The sequence below is a fragment of the Lithobates pipiens genome, unplaced genomic scaffold (assembly GCF_037356315.1).
Source record: "Lithobates pipiens isolate NorthernLeopardFrog02 unplaced genomic scaffold, aLitPip1_a1.2 Scaffold_14, whole genome shotgun sequence".
Classification (NCBI taxonomy): Eukaryota; Metazoa; Chordata; class Amphibia; order Anura; family Ranidae; genus Lithobates; species Lithobates pipiens.
Window position 1 is genome coordinate 1,692,154 of NW_027507728.1, and position 18,613 is coordinate 1,710,766.

General features: G+C 42.2%; 1 protein-coding gene across 3 annotated transcripts in view; it reads left to right on the top strand.

Annotated features, from left to right (window-relative positions):
• The window catches only part of GSN (gelsolin), an 86,548-nt gene that overhangs the window by 19,747 nt on the left and 48,188 nt on the right, over positions 1-18,613 (top strand). The window contains exon 2 of one of the 3 annotated variants that reach the window (XM_077479164.1): positions 4,735-4,937. The exons of 1 other annotated variant lie outside the window; for it this stretch is intronic. In XM_077479164.1, the coding sequence (XP_077335290.1) occupies positions 4,896-4,937 (42 nt within the window). In that variant the 5' untranslated portion in view covers positions 4,735-4,895. The remainder of the gene's footprint in view (positions 1-4,734; positions 4,938-18,613) is intronic. One more of the 3 variants, XM_077479165.1, reaches the window with a different exon arrangement.

Genomic DNA, 18,613 nt, shown 5'->3' on the forward strand with positions numbered 1-18,613 from the left:
TTGTACACACGGTCGGAGAATCCGTCGGAATGTGTCCTATCGGACCGTGTTGTCGGATAATCCGACTGTGTGTGGTATGCATCGGACTGTTTCCGTCGGAATATCCGTCGGACCCAATTTTCCAACATGTTGGAAATATTTTCCGACCAACTGGTTCGATCGGACATACTCTGATCATGTGTAGAGAATTTTGATCGGACCAAGTGCCACGCATGCTCAGATCAAATTCCTACATCAAAGCTATTGGCTACTAGCCTGAATGTAGTCCCATCGTAACTAAATAACGTTATCACGTTCTGAATGATCGGATTTTCCGACAACTTGGTCCGACTGTGTGTATGCAACAGTTTCGGACACAATCCGTCAGACACAATCCGTCAGAAAAAATCCGACGGATTTGGTTGGCAGAATGTCCGACTGTGTGTACAGGGGATAGGGCTCCATGCACACTGAAGCTCAAAAAACCTTTTTCTGGACGCCAGATTTCTGTCAGAAAACGCTGGTTGAAAAACATGCTTTTAACAGCGTTTTGTACTAGCGTTTATGAGCGTTTATTAGCGGTAGTGTTTATGGGCGTTTTCACTAAAAATACACAGAGGACACTCCAAAAATCCCACAGTGCATTCCAAACTCCCACAATGCATTGAAAAAATAGAATGCCGAACACTAATTAACGCGTGTTTATGAGTGTTCATCAGCGTTTGTCTTTTTTTAGCGGTGAAAAACGGCACTTTGAACGCAAATTTCTGCCATTCAGAAAAAAGCCCATAAACTCCACTGCTCATTAAAGCTAAAAAAAAAGCTATGTGTGCATGGACAGATAGGCTAAATTAGAGTGGAGTTTATGGGCTTTTAAAAAAAAAACGCCCAAACTCCAATAAACTGCAGTTTATGAGCTCCAGTGTGCATGGAGCCTAAAGCCTCGTACACACGGTACAATTGTTGGCCCACCGAGCGTCTGATTTGTGCCAAGATCTTGTCTTGCATGCTAACGGTACACAATTGTCGCTCGACAACACAAACGTAGTGACGTACTACGAGGAATTTCAGCTCTTGAGCGCCACCCTTTGGTCCCCTTCTGCTAACTTCATGTTTGGTGAGCGTTGATTCCGAGCATGCATGTTTGTACTTTCGACTTTTGTGCGACGGATTTGCGTACTGACCATCCGAAAATCTAACGTCAAACCGTTGTCCTCCGAAAATTTAGTAGCCATCCAACATTTGTTGGCTGAAAGTTGGACAACAATTGTCAAAAGGAGCGTACTATCAGTAAGATTTTAGGACAACAGTCTGTCAGACAATCCCCTGCCAATAATCGTACTGTGTGTACGAGGCTTTAGCCTAACTTTCCTTTTATTAGGTACAGGCATACCCCACTTTTAAGTACACAATGGGGTTTATTTACTAAAGCTGGAAAGTGCAAGAGACCAATGAGCTTCCAAGTTTTATTACCAAAGCTTAAAGTGGTTGTAAAACCTTACAAACCACTTTGACCTACATGTAAACCTAGATTAAGGCTTACCTGTAGGTCCAAGAAATATCTCCTAAACCTACATGGTTTAGGACAGGGATATGCAATTAGCGGACCTCCAGCTGTTGCAGAACTACAAGTCCCATGAGGCATAGCAAGACAGTGACAGCCACAAGCATGACACCCAGAGGCAGAGGCATGATGGGACTTGTAGTTTTGCGACAGCTGGAGGTCCACAAATTGCATATAACTGCCATAGTGCATAGTCTCTAGGCCAGGGATATGCAATTAGCGGACCTCCAGCTGTTGCAGAACTACAAGTCCCATGAGGCATAGCAAGACTCTGACAGCCACAAGCATGACACCCAGAGGCATGATGGGACTTGTAGTTTTTCAACAGCTGGAGGTCCACAAATTGCATATCCCTGCCATAGTGCATAGTCTCTAGGCCAGGGATATGCAATTAGCGGACCTCCAGCTGTTACGGAACTACAAGTCCCATGAGGCATAGCAAGACTCTGACAGCCGCAGGCATGACACCCAGAGGCAGGGGCATGATGGGACTTGTAGTTTTGCAACAGCTGGAGGTCTGCTAATTGCAGATTCCTGCTCTAGGCTGTCTCAGTAGCAAACAAGAGAGGGTGGCTACAGTCCTACATAGGAGTAGAACCATGGAGAGCAAGCACAGCCACCCTCTAAACCAGGGATATGCAATTAGCAGACCTCCAACTGTTGCAGAACTACAAGTCCCATGAGGCATAGCAAGACTCTAACAGCCACAAGCATGACACCCAGAGGCAGAAGCATGACGGGACTTGTAGTTTTGCAACAGCTGGAGGTCCGCTAATTGCATATCCCTGCTCTAAAGCCTCGTACACACGATCAGATTTTCTGGCGACTGTTTGTCCGTTTTTTGTTGCATGCTAGTCTCATGTCGAGAGGAGGTTACTCACCATACGAAAATTCTCGTATGACAGAATACAACTTCAGAAGTGACGCAATGTGTTGACTAGCTTTGTATGCATTCTTTCATTTCTTAGCATGCGTAGTCTATGAAAACCGTACTAATTAAACGGAAATTGGATGTGGAGTTCACTTCCGACAAAAATGTTATAGTCTGCACATCCAGCTTTTGTATGACGAAAAAACGGAATCATCTCTCTAAAGCATCATACTAACGATCCGAAACTCGGCAGATTGTTCGTCGGATTAAATTTTACTTCTGATTTTTGTATCGTGTGTATGGGGGCCTTTACAGGAAGACAGATCACAGTGGCAAAAGAAAGAGAATCTGGAGAGTTGGAGGAGGCTGAGAGCAACAGAAGATGGATTTGGTTTTTAAACCAGTTTAGTGTCACTTTGAATTTGGAAGAGTAAGGACATTCGTTATGGGGAAAGTCATCAAAAGTTGTTTTTAATTTTATCTTTTCAAGCGCTAGTACTTTTTTGCCTGGAGTTTGGCTTTAATAAATACAGGCATACCCCACTTTTATGTACACAATGGGATTTATTTACTAAAGCTAGAAAGTGCAAAATCAGGCTCACTTCTACATAGAAATCAATGAGCTTCTAACCCCAGCTTGTTCAATTAAAGAGGAAGTAAACCCTGATGGGTTTACTTCCTCTTTGATTCCCTGCAAAGGTAAAGCATAATGGACTACTATGCATCGCATCGCATCCATTATGTGTCACTTACCTGACACAGGAGCCAGCGAATTCACCGCTGTCCCCTGTAGTCTGGAGCATCCATCTTCTCGGTGGGTATCGCTGCTCCGCCGCTGTCATTAGACGAAGCCGCGATGACGTCACTCCCGTGCATGCGTATGGGAGCCGCTACTCGCGGCATATCGCTGTTGACAGCGGTGCCTGTCTTTTGGCAAATATCTCCTAAACCAGTGATCTGCAACTAGTGGACCTCCAGCTGTTGCAACACTACAAGTCCCATCATGCCTCTGCCTCTGGGTGTCATGCTTGTGGCTGTCAGAGTCTTGCTATGCCTCATGGAACTTGTAGTTCTGCAACAGCTGGAGGTCCGCTAATTGCATATCCCTGCTTTACAGGGATAGAGAGGTTAGTGTTAGCCCTTGTACACGCAGTCGGATATTCCGGTGGACAATGTCCGATAGGACCGTGTTGTCGGATAATCTGACAGTGTGTGGGCTCCATCGGACTGTTTCTGTCGGAGTAACCAACGGACCAAGTTTTCCAGCTGGGCTATAAAATTTTCCCACAACATGATCCGATCGGACTTTGTCCGATTGTGGGTAGTGAATTCCGATCGGACAAAGTGCCACACATGCGCAGATCAAATTCCTAGACCAAAGCTATTGGCTACTAGCCTGAACGTAGTCCCATCGTAACAAAATTACGTCATCACGTTCTGAACGATCGGATTTTCCAACAACTTTGTCCGACCGTATGTATGCAACAGTTTCGGACAAAATCCGTCGGACAAAATGCAACGGATTTGGTTGTCAGAATGTCCGACTGTGTGTACAAGGGCTTAGATCCGTGGTGTCTATAGATGCAGGGATTTTAGTTTTTGCATGGACTTCCAACTTTAAGCTCTGCAGTACAACGGCTGATTCCACGTCACATTCAGGTACTTACCCTGCTTGCATTTATAAAATATATCTAAATACATTTAAATGATGTGTTAATGAATAAAGAGCTGCATTTATTTGTGTTTTCCACATCTTCCTGGAGTTCAGCGTATCGATTCCCATCACTTTCTAATGTACCATAGACGTCCCATGAGAAAATACGTTTATAAAAATAGAATTCCAAAGCAGACTCTCCACTAATAAGCAGAGATTGTATGGCAGGACTGGAGACGAGCCCTTGTGGCATGACTCTGGAGCCGTTGCTTTGATTTCCCCTCCGTATATACAGGACGTCCCTCATTTCCTCCTAATAGAAATTCTCCCTTTTGCATAGCTAAACTCATTCCTGCTCTTGACAGATTGAAAACTCATCTCACTTATTCTTCACATTTCAAACACAACAAAACCAAGAGAAACGGTTTCCAAGATGTAATCTGTAGAAAATGTTGCAGCGCTCTGCATCTCGGGTGAAAAAAAATATATTTCCTGTGTAAACGACCTTTCCAGAGCAAAAAAATATTTTACCATCTTCAAATGACTTCTGCTCTGCCTCATCTACTAAATAGAGTGAAATCAGATGTAACTGCATGAACCTGATCATTAATTGATTGATTGTTGGTGCTACTTTTGCCTTTTTGTCTTCCCTGCCGCATGCTTCAGTAGGTGTCTGCTCCCTCCCTGGTTAGTGACCCGATGGACGATCGCCTCAGTCACTGAGAACCGCACTCTGCTTTCAGCGCCACACAGACGCACAGTCCCAGGACCCATTGCTGACTGCTGGGCATGAATTGCAGCTAAACGTTATTTTCTAAAACAAATAAATGGGGAACACAAATTCGGCTGGAGCTTGCTGTGTACCACGGGTGTGTGCAACCTTAATTCTCCATCTTGCGTTGCTGAGTGTGAGCTCTGGGGGCGAGTTGTGCAGTGTGTGTGCATGTGTGTCCTTTGACAATTCACAAACACTGTGTGTAGTCCTTTTGAAGCTGCTTCTTCACTGTGGGATGTGGTCTCTGCTAAGGATTGAAGAAAATGTTCATTGCTGAGCTCTAACACTGAAAATGCCACTTGCCTGGCTGCCAAGATGGTCAAGAGTTCTTGCTTCATTTGCTGCAAGCTAATTTCAAGGTCAGTTGTGTAGAGGTATTGAAAACTTGAAACAGCCAGGCAACAGGACTTTTCAGTGGTGGATAGCTGAGATGCTACTTTTGTGACAGGTATCTTTTTAAAGTATTTGTAAACCCAATCCACTAAAATCTTAAGTTTGGCCATTTTAATATCATTTTCCATATTATTTATATATTTTTTTTCTTAATTTGTAACCTTTATTAAAATACCTGGTGATCCTGTTCTGAAGGTCCTTGTTCAGGCACTTCCTGTAATAGGGTGATGGTGCTCTGTCCTCGTCTCTTAATGTGTGCTTGTAAACAGGAAGTGGCTGCAGCAAATCAACAACTTTGAAATGCAACAAAAAACTGGAAAAAAAAAAAGATGAAAACCAACATTTGTTAAAAAAAAAATTGCTTTGGGTTTACATGTACTTTAATTCCCTTCCACAAAAAAAAAAAAAATGCATGTGATTTTGACACCTGCCAAGGAACCACAAGTCCCAGCATGTCCTAGCATTTGTGTGGTGCTGCATTCTGGGACTCGCAGTTCTTTAGCAGCTGCTTTTGCCACACAATTCACCGTGTGTTTTATTTATTATTTACTAAAAATATGCTGAGGCGTGGAAGGGCAGATCTAGGGATGAAGAGACCCTGTCTGTCCATCACCCATTTTTTATTTTTTATGAATTGGTATTTGTACAGCTTTTGTTTGTATTTACATTCCTTTTGTATCAGGTTCTATTAGAAAAGTCATTTGCAGCAATTGAATCTAGTTGTCACTATATCATATTGTGTTTGGCTAATACTACAATTGTACGCTGCATCTCTTCTCACTGCTGTTCCAAGCTGTCTTCACTTGTTCCTTTAGGCCCCTTTTCACATGGGCTGTCCAATCAGAGTTTCCTGTCAGTTTTTTTTTTTTTTTTTTTCTCAGGCGGACCTGATCGGACCATCCATTCACACCTATGGGGCAGCGGATGTCAACCGTGACATGTCCGCTTCTATTCGATCCGCCAAATCCAGATTGATGGTGGTCCTATTTTTTTCCATGAGTCTGTTGGATGGGATCGGATGAAAAAGAACAGGCGGTACGATTTTTGCCCCAAAGAGGAGCGCGGGACGCTGTCCGTCTCCGCTCTGCATAGTGACCTGTCATCCACCTGCTCAGCGGCGCGATCCGCTGAGTCCGCCAACGGAATCCGCTCCATGTAAAAGGGGCCATGATCTCTCGCTTTGTTTTCGTTTTGCTTTTCTTTTCTTGCCATTCCCCCCCCCCCCCTCTCCTTTTTTAAATTTTGATTTAATTCTATAGCTTGTAGGACTGTCCACCGCTGGGCTGATTATTGCTTCATGGCTAGCTGAGCCTATGCTATTCTTGTATCATATTGTCAGCAGAATGAGCATCAAAACTAGGCATTCGATTAGCCATTTTCAAACAGGGTTTTGTGGCAACATAGGGATCCTCCAAAGGTTGTATGCATGTTCCTCCACCGCTTAGCGATTGAACCGCTCCCCCTTTTTTTTTTTTTTTTTTTTTTTTTTTTTTTCTTTTCACCTGATTTCGGACGTACTGAATTTTTTGTGCTGCCAGTGAGTTGATTACCAATAATGTCAAATGTCAATCAGCTGTGTAGCAGAGTATTATTCCCCCTCCCCCCAGACCACAGGATATCCTTCCTTAGCACATGCGGCTGAGTCATTGGGGTGAGTAATCTTGGTTTGAAGTGAGAAATTGCGGTTGGTGACACGTCTGAGAGATCCTGAACTATGCTGCTGTAACATATGGTTTGTAGTGGAGACACACCCTAGGAATTGTAGCCCTGGTGTCAGTCTAAAGCTGACCATACACATAAATTTTCCTTTCTGGAATGTTTGCTCAATTTTTTTTATAATGGTTAGTGGTAGGGGTGCAATGGAAAAAAAAAAACTCACGGATTGGATCGTTGATCGGATCATTTTTCAGATCAGCAAATAATTGAATTTGCAAAAACCTGTGAAATTCCACCACCATATAGTCACTGTAATATCCACAATTCCCCCACTGTAATATATATCTCCCCCACTGTCATATTGGCAGGTTATGGAGGGATGGCTGTGACTGCAATTGTCACAGAGCAGCGCTGTGGGCACTACAGATCCCAGCCCACAGCGCTGCTGCCATCCGATCTCTCCCTTCCACTGTACAGATCTGTACACAGAGGGGAGAGGATGTCTCCGGTTTGTTTTACAAGTGATCGCTCCATCATTTGATGGAGCGATTACATTGTAAACGGCCGATGGGTGCACCAAGATGACTGCCGCTCTAGAGCTAGGCCGAAGCCGTGGCGTGTGCCGATCCAAACAGGGTGTCCCGTTCGGATCACGGATCGGTGACGATCCGTTGCACCCCTAGTTAGTGGGGTGAAATTGATGTTTGTTTTAGTTTAGTGAGAATACATTTCTATTGAATGGATATTTTTCTTGAACGAAATTCTGTTTAATGTGGTTTTCTTTTGGGAAAAATTGTACAATACAATAATTTATTAATATGTCTAGGATTAAATAATAAAAAAAAAAAAAAAAAAAAAAAAAACTGGTCAAAGTTTCAAATTAAATCAATTGTGACACAATAATGGCAGGAAGGAACGTTCAAAACTTTTGAGAATTTTTCATATGAAAAAATTGTGTACGGCTGGCTTAAAGCGGTAGTAAACTGCAGTTGGAGGGGGAAAAAAGAAAATTCCTTTGCGCTCTCTCTCTTCCCTGCAATGTGATGTGCTAGTCTACATTGCATACTAGCACATTACTAGCACTAGCTGTCACTGCTGAGAGGGCTTCCAGGTTTGCGGCCTCTGACTACATGAGTTTCCGGGGGAGCAGTGATGTTATTTACGGCACGGGCTCTGAAGGTCTGCCACTGTATGCCATGCAGGGGATTCTGCATCCAATTATGTGTGAGCTTTTGCCGCACGGATCTTGTGTTCTAGTAGCTTAAGGCCTCGTGCGCACTGGATGATTGTTCAGCTCCTCGGAATGCCTTTTTTTCTTTTGGCAGGAGCATTTATGCACGTTTAGCTTTGTAGTGTTCTCTCATTCCATTGGCCAGAATATGAATTGCAGTTGAAATGAACACTTGAGTGCTGAACGCGCCTAAACGTTGTAGTGGGGTCGGGTCAGGGATAACACAGTGGGGGCGTCGATGCTCATGGTCGCAATGACCGCCAGCCACGAGCGATCGGGAGCAGGAGATGCGTAACTGGGACGTGTGTGTGTGTAAAACACACACTTCCCTGTTCTGATAGGAGTGACAGATCGTGTATTCCTATTGGCTAGGAACCACGATCCATCACTTCCTCTAGTCAGTCCCCTCCCCATTCAGTTAGAATCACCTCCCCAGGGAACACGGTTAACCTCTAGATCGCCCCCTAGTGTTAACTCCTTCACTGCCAGTGCCTTTTTTACAGTAATCAATGCATTTTTATAGCATTGATCACTGTATTAATGCAAATGTGTCTGCCATAATGTTGCAGTCACGATAAAAATGGCAGATCGTTGCCATTACTAGTAAAAAATAACAATAATAAAAAAGCTATAAATCTATCACCTATATTGTAGACGCTATAACTTTTGCGCAAACCATTCAGTATATGCTTATTGAGAGAGAGAGAGAGAGAGAGAAAAATAATATATATATTTCCCCAAAACATATGTAGAATACACGGTCTAAAGTCAGAAAAAAAATATTTTTCAAAATTTTTATTATAGCAAAAAGTACAAAATTTTTTTGAATTTTTTTTTTTTCCCTTCCCAACATTGTCGCTTTTTATTTTTTATTTTTTTAATGGCTCCGTGCTGAGGTTTTCTCCTGATTGCCACAATGCAGTAATACATGCTTCCTGAAGGTAGCCAAAATCCTGTGCACCTCTTCACTCTCCTCACTGCCGGAGGAGTACCACGATTTTTCTAAACCTTGACTAAGGTCAAGCCGGTAGTTTGCCACCACGCCGGCCGTATGATTGCGCAATTGAGCTTCAACCTGGTGCCATACCCCGCTCGTGGCCAGGTTTAACCTCTGTTGGCCATGGGAGGAGTATGTTGCAGACGTTCTCTCTCAAGGTTTCATCTGCAAATCCTTGTCTCCTGCTGGTGCTGGTTTCTTCTTTGTGGTGAACTGAGAACTTGTATTGATTATAGGGGTCCCAATCGGTTCATGATTAAGAATGCCTATCCGATTCCATTGATTACGGAGTTATTTGACCGCCTCAAGGGAGCAACGGTTTTCACAAAGCTTGATTTAAGAGGGGCATACAATCTTGTGAGGCTTAAGGAGAGCAACAAGTGGAAAACTGCCTTTTTAATACCAGATCAGGCCATTATGAGTACCTCGTAATGACTTTTGCCCTTTGTAATGCCTCTGCAGTTTTCCAGGAATTTATTAACTATGTGCTCCGAGATTTGTTGCAGTTGTGTGGTGGTTTTTCTCAATGGTAGCCTCATATTTTCCAACTCCCCGGAGAGCCACCACACAGATGTCTGTCGTGTGCTTCAGAAACTATGAACAATCCCTATTGTAAATTTGGAGAAGTGCGAATTCCATCGTGAATAGGTTAGATTTCTGGTCTATGTAATTTCTACTGCTGGTTTTTCGATGGACCCAGAGAAATTTTTAGCAGTCCTACAGTGGCCCCGACTTGTGGGTTTATGTCCTGCAGTGTTTTCTGGGCTTTGCCAATTATCAGAAGTTTATTTATAACTTCTACTCTCTAGTCAAGCCCCTGACTGATATGACTAGAAGGACAGTAACCCACAGATTTGGTGTCCGTTAAGGCCTTTGAGAGTTTCAAGGCTGCCTTTGTTTCTGCGCCTGTGTTGTCACATCCTGATCCTATGTTACCTTTTATCCTTTAGGTTGATGCTTCTGAGACTGGTGTTGGTGCCCTTCTGTCTCATTGCCCTACGCTATGCATCCTTATGGCTACTTTTCCCAGAAATTGTCCCCTGTGAAGTGCACTTACGAGATTAGTGAGAGAGACAGAGTGGTCATTTTAGCCCTGAAAGAATAGAGACATCTCCTCGAAGGTACCACACTGTGCCGGTTCTCATTCTTGCTGACCATAAGAATCTCACATTCTTGTCTGAGGGCTAAACGCCTGTCTCCCAGAAGGGTGCGATGGGCTTTTTTTTTTTTTTTTTTTTTTTTTTTTTTTCCCCTTGTCAAGTTTCAATTTAATTTTGTCTCATTCTTACTCGATTACTAAGAATGTAAAGGCTGAGGCTTTGTCATAACAATTTTCCTCCACTTCCAAGTTGGAGTCGGCTCCGGTTCCTGTGATTTCCTCCTGATTGTATTCTTGCTACGGTTTGCGCCAGTCTCGCTTCTCCTTTTGGGTGACAAAATTCTTGCTGCTCAGATCCATGCTCCTCCTGAGAAACCTTGTGACTGCTGCTTTGTCCCAGAGAGTCTCCGTACTGCCGTACTCCAGACTTGCTGTGAGGAATCAATTTTTGGTCCATTTCCCAACAATTCTCATGGCCTAGTCTATGTGCTAATGTAACAGCCTTTGTAGCTGCCTATACCAGGTGTGCTCAGAGTAATGCTGTGTACACACGGTCGGAATTTTCGACCAACAAATGTTTGATGTGAACTTGTTGTCGGAAATTCTGTCAGAGTGTGTGTGTGTGTGTGTGTATATGTATATGTGTGTCGAATGTCTGACAAACAATTTGAGAGCTGGTTCTCAAATTTTTCAACAACAAAATCCGTTGTCGTAAATTCTGACGCACAAAATTCCAGGCATGCTCGGAATCAAGCAGAAGAGCCACACTGGCTATTGAACTTAATTTTTCTCGGCTCGTTGTACATCACTGCATTCTTGATGATCGGCATTTGCGACTGTGTGTATGCAAGACAAGTTTGAGCCAACATCTGTCAGAAATCCAGGATTTTGTTATCGGAATGTCCGATCGTCTATACGCGGCATAAGACTCCACGACAACTTCCATTGGGCCTCCTACAACCCATACCCAATGGAGAGAGGACCTGGAATCTCCTATCTATGAATTTCATTGTGGAGTTGCCCAACTCCCAGGGAAGCAGTTATCCTTTATGGTGGTTGACCGGTTCTCAAATGTCTCATTTTATTCCACTTAAGAAATCGCCAACTTCTAAGGAACCGGCTTCCATTTTTTTTTTGCTTGGGAGATCTTTCAATTTACATAGGCTACCCAAGTTGATTGTGTCTCAGACAGGGGTAGTCGGTTTGTGTCCTGGTTTTGGTGAGACTTTTGTGCACTGTTGGGAATTTCGACTTGCTTTCTCCTCTGCGTATCACCTGCTTTCTAATGGGGCTGCAGAATGAGCCAATCAGTCCTTGGAGCAATTCCTACGTTGCTATATTCCTGACCATTATAACAACTGATCAGACCTATTACCATTTGCAGAGTTTGTCTGCAATGGTGTCTTCTTTTTTTTTTATTTTTTTTTTTTTTTTATTCTGCTTCCCGATTGTCCCCGTTTTTATGGCAAACTGTTGTTTGCAACCTTCATGTTGCCTGACTCATTTGTTCCGCGGAGCATCTCCGTGGTCTTCGCTCTACTTGGGCACAAGTCTAGAAGGCTTTGCGACATGTTAATGATGGGTACAGACTCCATGCTGACCGCAGACGCCCACCTGTGCCTTACTACTAGGACCCTGTCCTGGCTGTCATCTCACAACCTCCAACTTCGCTCAGCTGTCGGGTAATTGCCAGCTTCTATTTCTCCAGCAACTCGCTGTGACTGATGTCCTGCCTACTTAAGCCGTCCAGCCCAGAGGATCTCTGCCTCCTCCTTAGTCTCTGTGATGTTGATCATCTCCTGCGTTCCTGTTTAAGACTTGCTTGGCTGACATCCCTTCTGGCTCCAGATCCTGCTTGCTGTTCCACTACACTGATCCCTGACTTTCTGGCTTGGCTGACTATCTATTCCGGTTACCAAACTTTGGCTATGTTTTGGCTACATTTGTTAAATCACACTTGTTTAATAATAAAAGTAAATTGAACTGTACTTCTGTCTTGGTCTGGTTCATTATTTCTGACACTATATAGTAGCTGGTATGTAGACTGTCCTTGTATGGTAGGAGGAGGGAGTCTTGACGGGAACTATGGATGTGGGCATCCCCTCTCTAGAGAGAGAGTGTGTGTGTGTGTGTGTGTGTGTGTGTGTGTGTGTGTGTATATGCAAGCCTCCAGAACAGGCTGCTAGTCATGAAAAGTCTGGCCTTCGGCGTATACAGACTTTGGACTACCTATACAAGATGGTAATCTATACTAAGTCTTTGACTGAAAATGCCCCTCTAACACTGAAGGATGCTGCAAAATGCTTTATAAATGCTGATCGTTCAAGGCCTGGCAGAGCTTTATGGGCAGACATATGCCATTCTGGGAAATTGTCTGTTTTGAGGCTGGGTTCCCACTGACGCACAGAGTGGCTCACAGCAGGGGTGCGGTGCATCCCTGTTCACAGTATCGGGTCTTTTATTTTTTTTTATTTTTTGGCTGAATTTGGACCTGAAACTAAACAAGACACAGGCCTCCTGTGCAGTTTGCACCAAAGCTGCTCTGGAGATGTGTGAAATTACTCCTTTAGAGAGCCGGTCACAATCATCTGACCTGTGAATTGGATGCAGGGAAACCTGTATTCAATTTGCAATAGTTTGAACTCAGCGTGAAGGAAGAACAGTTTTATTTTTTATTTTTTTATTTTTTATTTTTTTTGTTCTGCACGCTACTTTCTGTCTTTTGTGAGTACTGTGTACAATATTCCAGCATGTGTTATGTGCTTATTTATCCACCTTCCCCCAAAACAGGCCATCTATTCAAGATTTGTGTAACTTCCTTCTTAATTACACTCTTGTAACCCTTGAGGACCCTGGTAAGACTTTTTTTGTTCTGGAGGTTCTAGCCTTACCCAGCTAAAGCTCTCCTCCTGAATAGAATTTTATTTATTATTTTTTCTTTTTTTTCCCACTTGTTAAAGGTGTACATTTTATTTAAAACTTCTTCTGCCACAAAAACATCTCATTCATTTGTCAATAGAGCCAGGCCCACAGGATAAACGGATCTGTCTTCTAATATCTGCACTCACTGAGCTGTGTTGATATTTCAGGAGCTCCGCTGTGTGTACGGGGTGTCTGATGGTGAGAAAGTATTACATTGAACTGCCTGTATTAGTCCTGCAGCTCTGCGATGTGATGGGGCATGGATTATTTGAAATTCATGACACTGGTGTAAATGTAGGATGTGCTGCTCATTGCTCTGTTTTCTCTCTACCTCCCCCCCACCCCCTCCTTTTTTTTTTATTTAATTTTTTTTTTTTTTTCCTTCTCTTTCTTCTTTGCCTTTCATTTTTGATCATGTTGGCCTGATTGCTGTGTATCATGTGGCCAATCCAATTGGCACCCATAACAGGCCAGTTGATAGGTTAAGATATGAGCCGATATGCAAGTCAGGATTAATAAATAAAACAAGAAAATGTTCTGTGTTGGGCCCGTTTCACACGGACGATCCGTTCAGGTCCGCCTGTCAGACTTGAACATGGTGACATGTCCACTGACATCTGACCCGCTCCGATCCGAAAAAGTGTGACTTAGGAAAAACCTTTTTATATGTGATTTTGACTAAGGGAGTATTGCTGCTTTGAGTGCCAAAGATTGTGTTCTGCCGAGCTCCATTGATGAGATTTGGCCCCCTTTTTTTTTTTTTTTTTATTTATTTTTTTTATTTTAACTTATACACACAAGCTAGAAACGATAAAAAAAAAAGTGTGTGACTGAAATTGTGCTGTGGGTATTATTATTATTATTATTATTATTATTATTATTATTATTATTATTATTATTATTATTTATATATATATATATTTTTTTTTCCCCCTTTTTATCAGATCTTTATTTTAAAAAGAGGGGGAGGGGTGGGGGGAACTAGGATTGAGGATCTTGTACTGAAAAAGGGAACATCAAGCACAATTGAGACTCTCTTCAGACAAGACGGACTCTCTGTTCCTGAACCACAGAGTAATAACTTTGATCTGATATCTTTGTTTAGACCGAAACCAAAACATGAAAAACGTAAAAAAATAGTCTGTGGACATTACAGGATTGTATAGGTGTTGAGTAGATTTCCTCTGGACGTTGATGTTTTTCAAACATATGGTTTCTATAAATTGTTTACACGACGGCCTGAAAACATTTGTGGTTTTTATTGAGCAGTGTGGCTCGGCTGGAGAATGTGAGTCACGGTATGAGCAGCCAGATCAGCGTTCAGCGAGGTTTGGGGAACGTAAACTTCTTTTTTTTTTTTTTTTTTTTTTTTTTTTTTTTTATTATTATATATTCAGAAATCCTATTTTGCTTGCAATGTAATTTTGGCATCACGGCCACATTCACCAATGCATTCACCTTGCATCTTTCGCGTGAAGGGGGATTGTGCAGACTGGCTGATGTCGGGGAGGCCTTTCAAATATCAGTGCGCCCCCCCCCCCCTTCTTAAGTGGTCTTGTGTTCTCGCATTAGCAAGACCACTTACTGTTAATAAAACTCTCTCTCCCTAGGCGACAGGAATAGGAATGAATGGCGACATGCTCAAAACTAGAGTGGGAGGTGACAAAAGCTGACAACCCCATGATCAGCCAAATCATTATGACCACGTCATGAAAAAAATAATCTTTTTTTGGGGAAAAAGAAAAAAATTCAGCTAATGATGGGTCTCTTTTACTACTATTTTTAGACTTTTTAAAATGGTAAGCTTTTTAACACTTTTTTTCAGTTACTCAAGCCACTCCAGTAGGTGGAGGCAAGAACACTTCACACAATTTCCCCAGAAATTGTAGCTTCTCTAGGTGTGTGTGTGTGTGTGTGTGTGTGTGTGTGTGTGTGTGTGTGTGGTTTTTATTAATCAAAGTAGTTCTAAGCCCGCCTACAAACTAATTTCATTAACTGGACTCCAGGTGTGCAAACTACTGACTTCAAATTGGCGTATTTAGTCTATGGGTTCACCTTTTTTTTTTTTTTTCCCTCCAGCACTGAATGTTTGTTTTTAGGGGTGTGTTCAATAAGTACACAAGAAATTAGAATGAACTTTTTGATTTTGAAAATTTCCATCTAGATAAAGCCCCGGCGGAATGTGAACGCATGATCAGGTGTGCTGACTGTTCAGGGACCATATATGGAAATTATAAAATATTGTGTTCTCTTTTTGGCTTGAGAAATGTGGATAGGACTGCTGACAATGTGCTCATTGTTGTGTGCTTTGAAATCTTCTATTGTGTTCATCTCGCTACATAAAATGTTTCGTTGGGTGGCTGCAGCCTTGTGACCAGCTTGATGAAACAGAGCGTTCCCTGTGGCGATCAGACTTCACATATCTACTATTCCAAAGTTCAATTTTGGTGATGTAAAATAGGATGTGAAGTTGTTTTTAGGGCTTTGTAGACTGTAGAACAGTCTTTACTGTGTTGGGAATTGTATCGCTCTGGGGTGACAAATCTGACAGGTGGGAATCCAAGAAAAGTGACGCACTGTCACAATGGTTTCTTTATAGGGTGGAAGATGAAACTGTGTGAGTATCCTGGTGCTGAGAGATTTGGCAGCAGATTTCTTGATTTGCTCTCCTGCTTTTTTTTTTTTTCTTTTTCTTAGACCCCTTTTCACACTAAGGCGCTTTTCAGGCGTTTTAGCTCTAAAAAAAAGGCACCTGTAAAGCGCCTCTCAAGCCTCCCTAGTGTGAAAGCCTGAGTGCCTTCACACTGGGGCGGTGCGCTTGTGGGATGGGGGGAACAAGCCCTGCAAGCAGCATCTCTGGGGCGGTTTGGGAGCGGTGTATACGCCGCTCCCAAACCACCCTGCCTATTGAAATGAATGGGCAGCGCTGCCAAAGAGCTCAAAGTGCTTCAGCAGCGCCGCATCATGGGCTCTTTTAATCCCTTCTTTGGGGTTAAAAGTTTTCCCGCCTGCAAAGTGGCTCTGCAGTGCCGGTAAAGTGCCGCAAAAACAAGCAACGCTTTACCGTGGGCGGATCTAGGTGTGAAAGGGATCTGAATGCTGAAAACTTTCTGCTTTTTTGGAGTATCCAAACTTTTTACAAATCTACAACTGTTTATTTAAAATGGTTCCCCTTTCTTGATACTGCTGAGCCCATTTGTGCCCTATTCACACCTGTATGTGAATATTCTATTATGTCCCTATTCACTGGCACCTGTTCTGCAATTTACATGCTGAAGATGACCTAGGTCTGATCGGGGTCTTCCACGCCTATACTGAACATAAGTATGATCAAGGCCTTCCACAATGTCACTGATTTACTATCCTAGACTTGTGACCAGCATTAGTGATGGCAGAATGAACGCGGGTTTCCTCAGTACCTCTGGGTCAGTCATATGGTTTCCCTCTGTCTACGTATCCATGGCAATGCATTTGTGGCCGGTCTAAATTGAATTAGAACAGATTTACATCTGTATTTGTTTTAAGATGTTTCCATCACTTGGCATGTTTCCTGTGTGTTTGTGGGGGTTGTGTGTTTGTTTTTATTTATTTTTATTTTCCCCCAACTGGTCCACTTTTGAGAAGTAAATTTAGGCTTATTAGTTGGGAAATTATCTTTGCCAGAAGCAGCATCCTCCCTGGGGACTGTTTTTTTTGGTTTGTGTGTTTTTTTTTTTTTTTTTTTTTTTTTTTTTTTTTATTGCGTTTTGGAATATTTATAATTTTTTGGGAGATTGTTGATCTTGGATCTCATCCATTTGTTAAAGTCCAGCTTTAGCCAGGGAAAGGGGACATAAAGCTTTTTAAGGGAACACAGGGATAAAGGTTTTTACTGTGATCTTTCATCCCACTGGGGATATTTTCTCTTCACTTCCTGTCAGAAAAGCAAATTACAGATAATCTCTTCAGTGGTGACAGATTGCAACACCTTGTCTCTCTCTCCTCCCCCTTTTTTTTTTTTTTTTTTTTTTTTTCTTGCAAAGGGGAAGGCTTTTGCCATGTTGTTATGGATTGGCTTCCTTCCCAGTGACATCTGTTCTCATTTATTATCCAGGTGTCACAGAAACGGGGGAACTGGGTGGAATTTTTTTTTTTTTTTCTTTCGATTTTGTAGTGCCTAAAACTATATTGTGTGACTAGTCCGTGCATCCGGCGCCAGAGATTCCTCCTTTACACCTCCCCTGGTGTTCCAAGTAACTTTTGTTTACGGAGTGCTTTTTTACGTGTCAAATTTATATTTATTTATTTTTTTTTTATTTATTTTTTTTGTGATTTAAAGCAGACTTGCACTTCTTCAGCTGACAAGTCCTGCCGGTGTGACTGGTGTGGCGAAACCATTTTCAGTTTCTAAATCTTGACTTGGGGCAGATAGCTTTTGGTGTGAATAATTCTGGTTCCAGATACGGTAAGGATGTTCCTGCTGGGGTTAATTTCACATCCTGGGGTTATACTGGGTTATGATATACATGGGGTGCCTTTTCACAGCATGGTCTTGGAAGCCTGCACCAGTGTTAATTTTGATGTCAAATTTCAATATAGTTTGTTAGCATTTTAGTCAAGACCTTCCCCCCCCCCCCCCCCTTTTTTTTTTTTTTTTTTTTTTTATTTTTTTTTGTGTGTTTTTTATTTTTATCCGTATTTCAGTCGTCCGAATTGTCGTATTTTTAGTCTACTAAAATAGTGTTAATTTGACACTTCCCTGACACATCCTGTGCAATGGTAGGCGTTTCTACTTAGGACATCTTCACCAAAATCGGACCTAGTTCTATAGATCTCCCTGCAGAAGTGAAGGAACCGCTAGTTAGGATGAGACAGGGTTTAGTAAGTGACCAATAAAACAAATTCACAATTTGACTTGTATATAAAATATACCAAAAAACGCACAGTGCCTCATGATGTACATCAATTACCATTAAATAGACTTAAAAACTTACGTTTAAAGTGTTGTTTTTTTTATTATTAAATGGTAAATGTTGCTCTTACAAGGCAGTGTGATTTTTGTGGTCTTTTTACAGGCATCAGTTTGATGGCCCAAGTGAAATCCTGGCTGCAGGTGAAGTTTACAGTAAATTGTGACTGAAAATAAGCATTGAGAGATCTAACTTGCCAAGTTTGACTTTTTATTTTTTTTAATTTTTTTTTTTTTGCTACACAGACATAACTTATCTGCACTAATGTGTCCTCCTTACCACACTGATCTTCTAACGTCAGCTGCTGCAAGTGCGAAGAGTTGCAGCACTTGCCGCTGCGCAACCCCCTTCCTCCCCATTCCCCCTCCTTCCTTTCTCCCCTCCTTTTTTTCCTCTTCTTCTTTTTTTTTTTTTTTTTTTTTTTTTTTTTTTTTCTTCCTGTGCTGATGACAAGTTTCACAAGTGGACAAAGATAGAAGTAAAAATCTGCTGGGGTTCTAGCCTCCCTCCACTCTACTAAAGC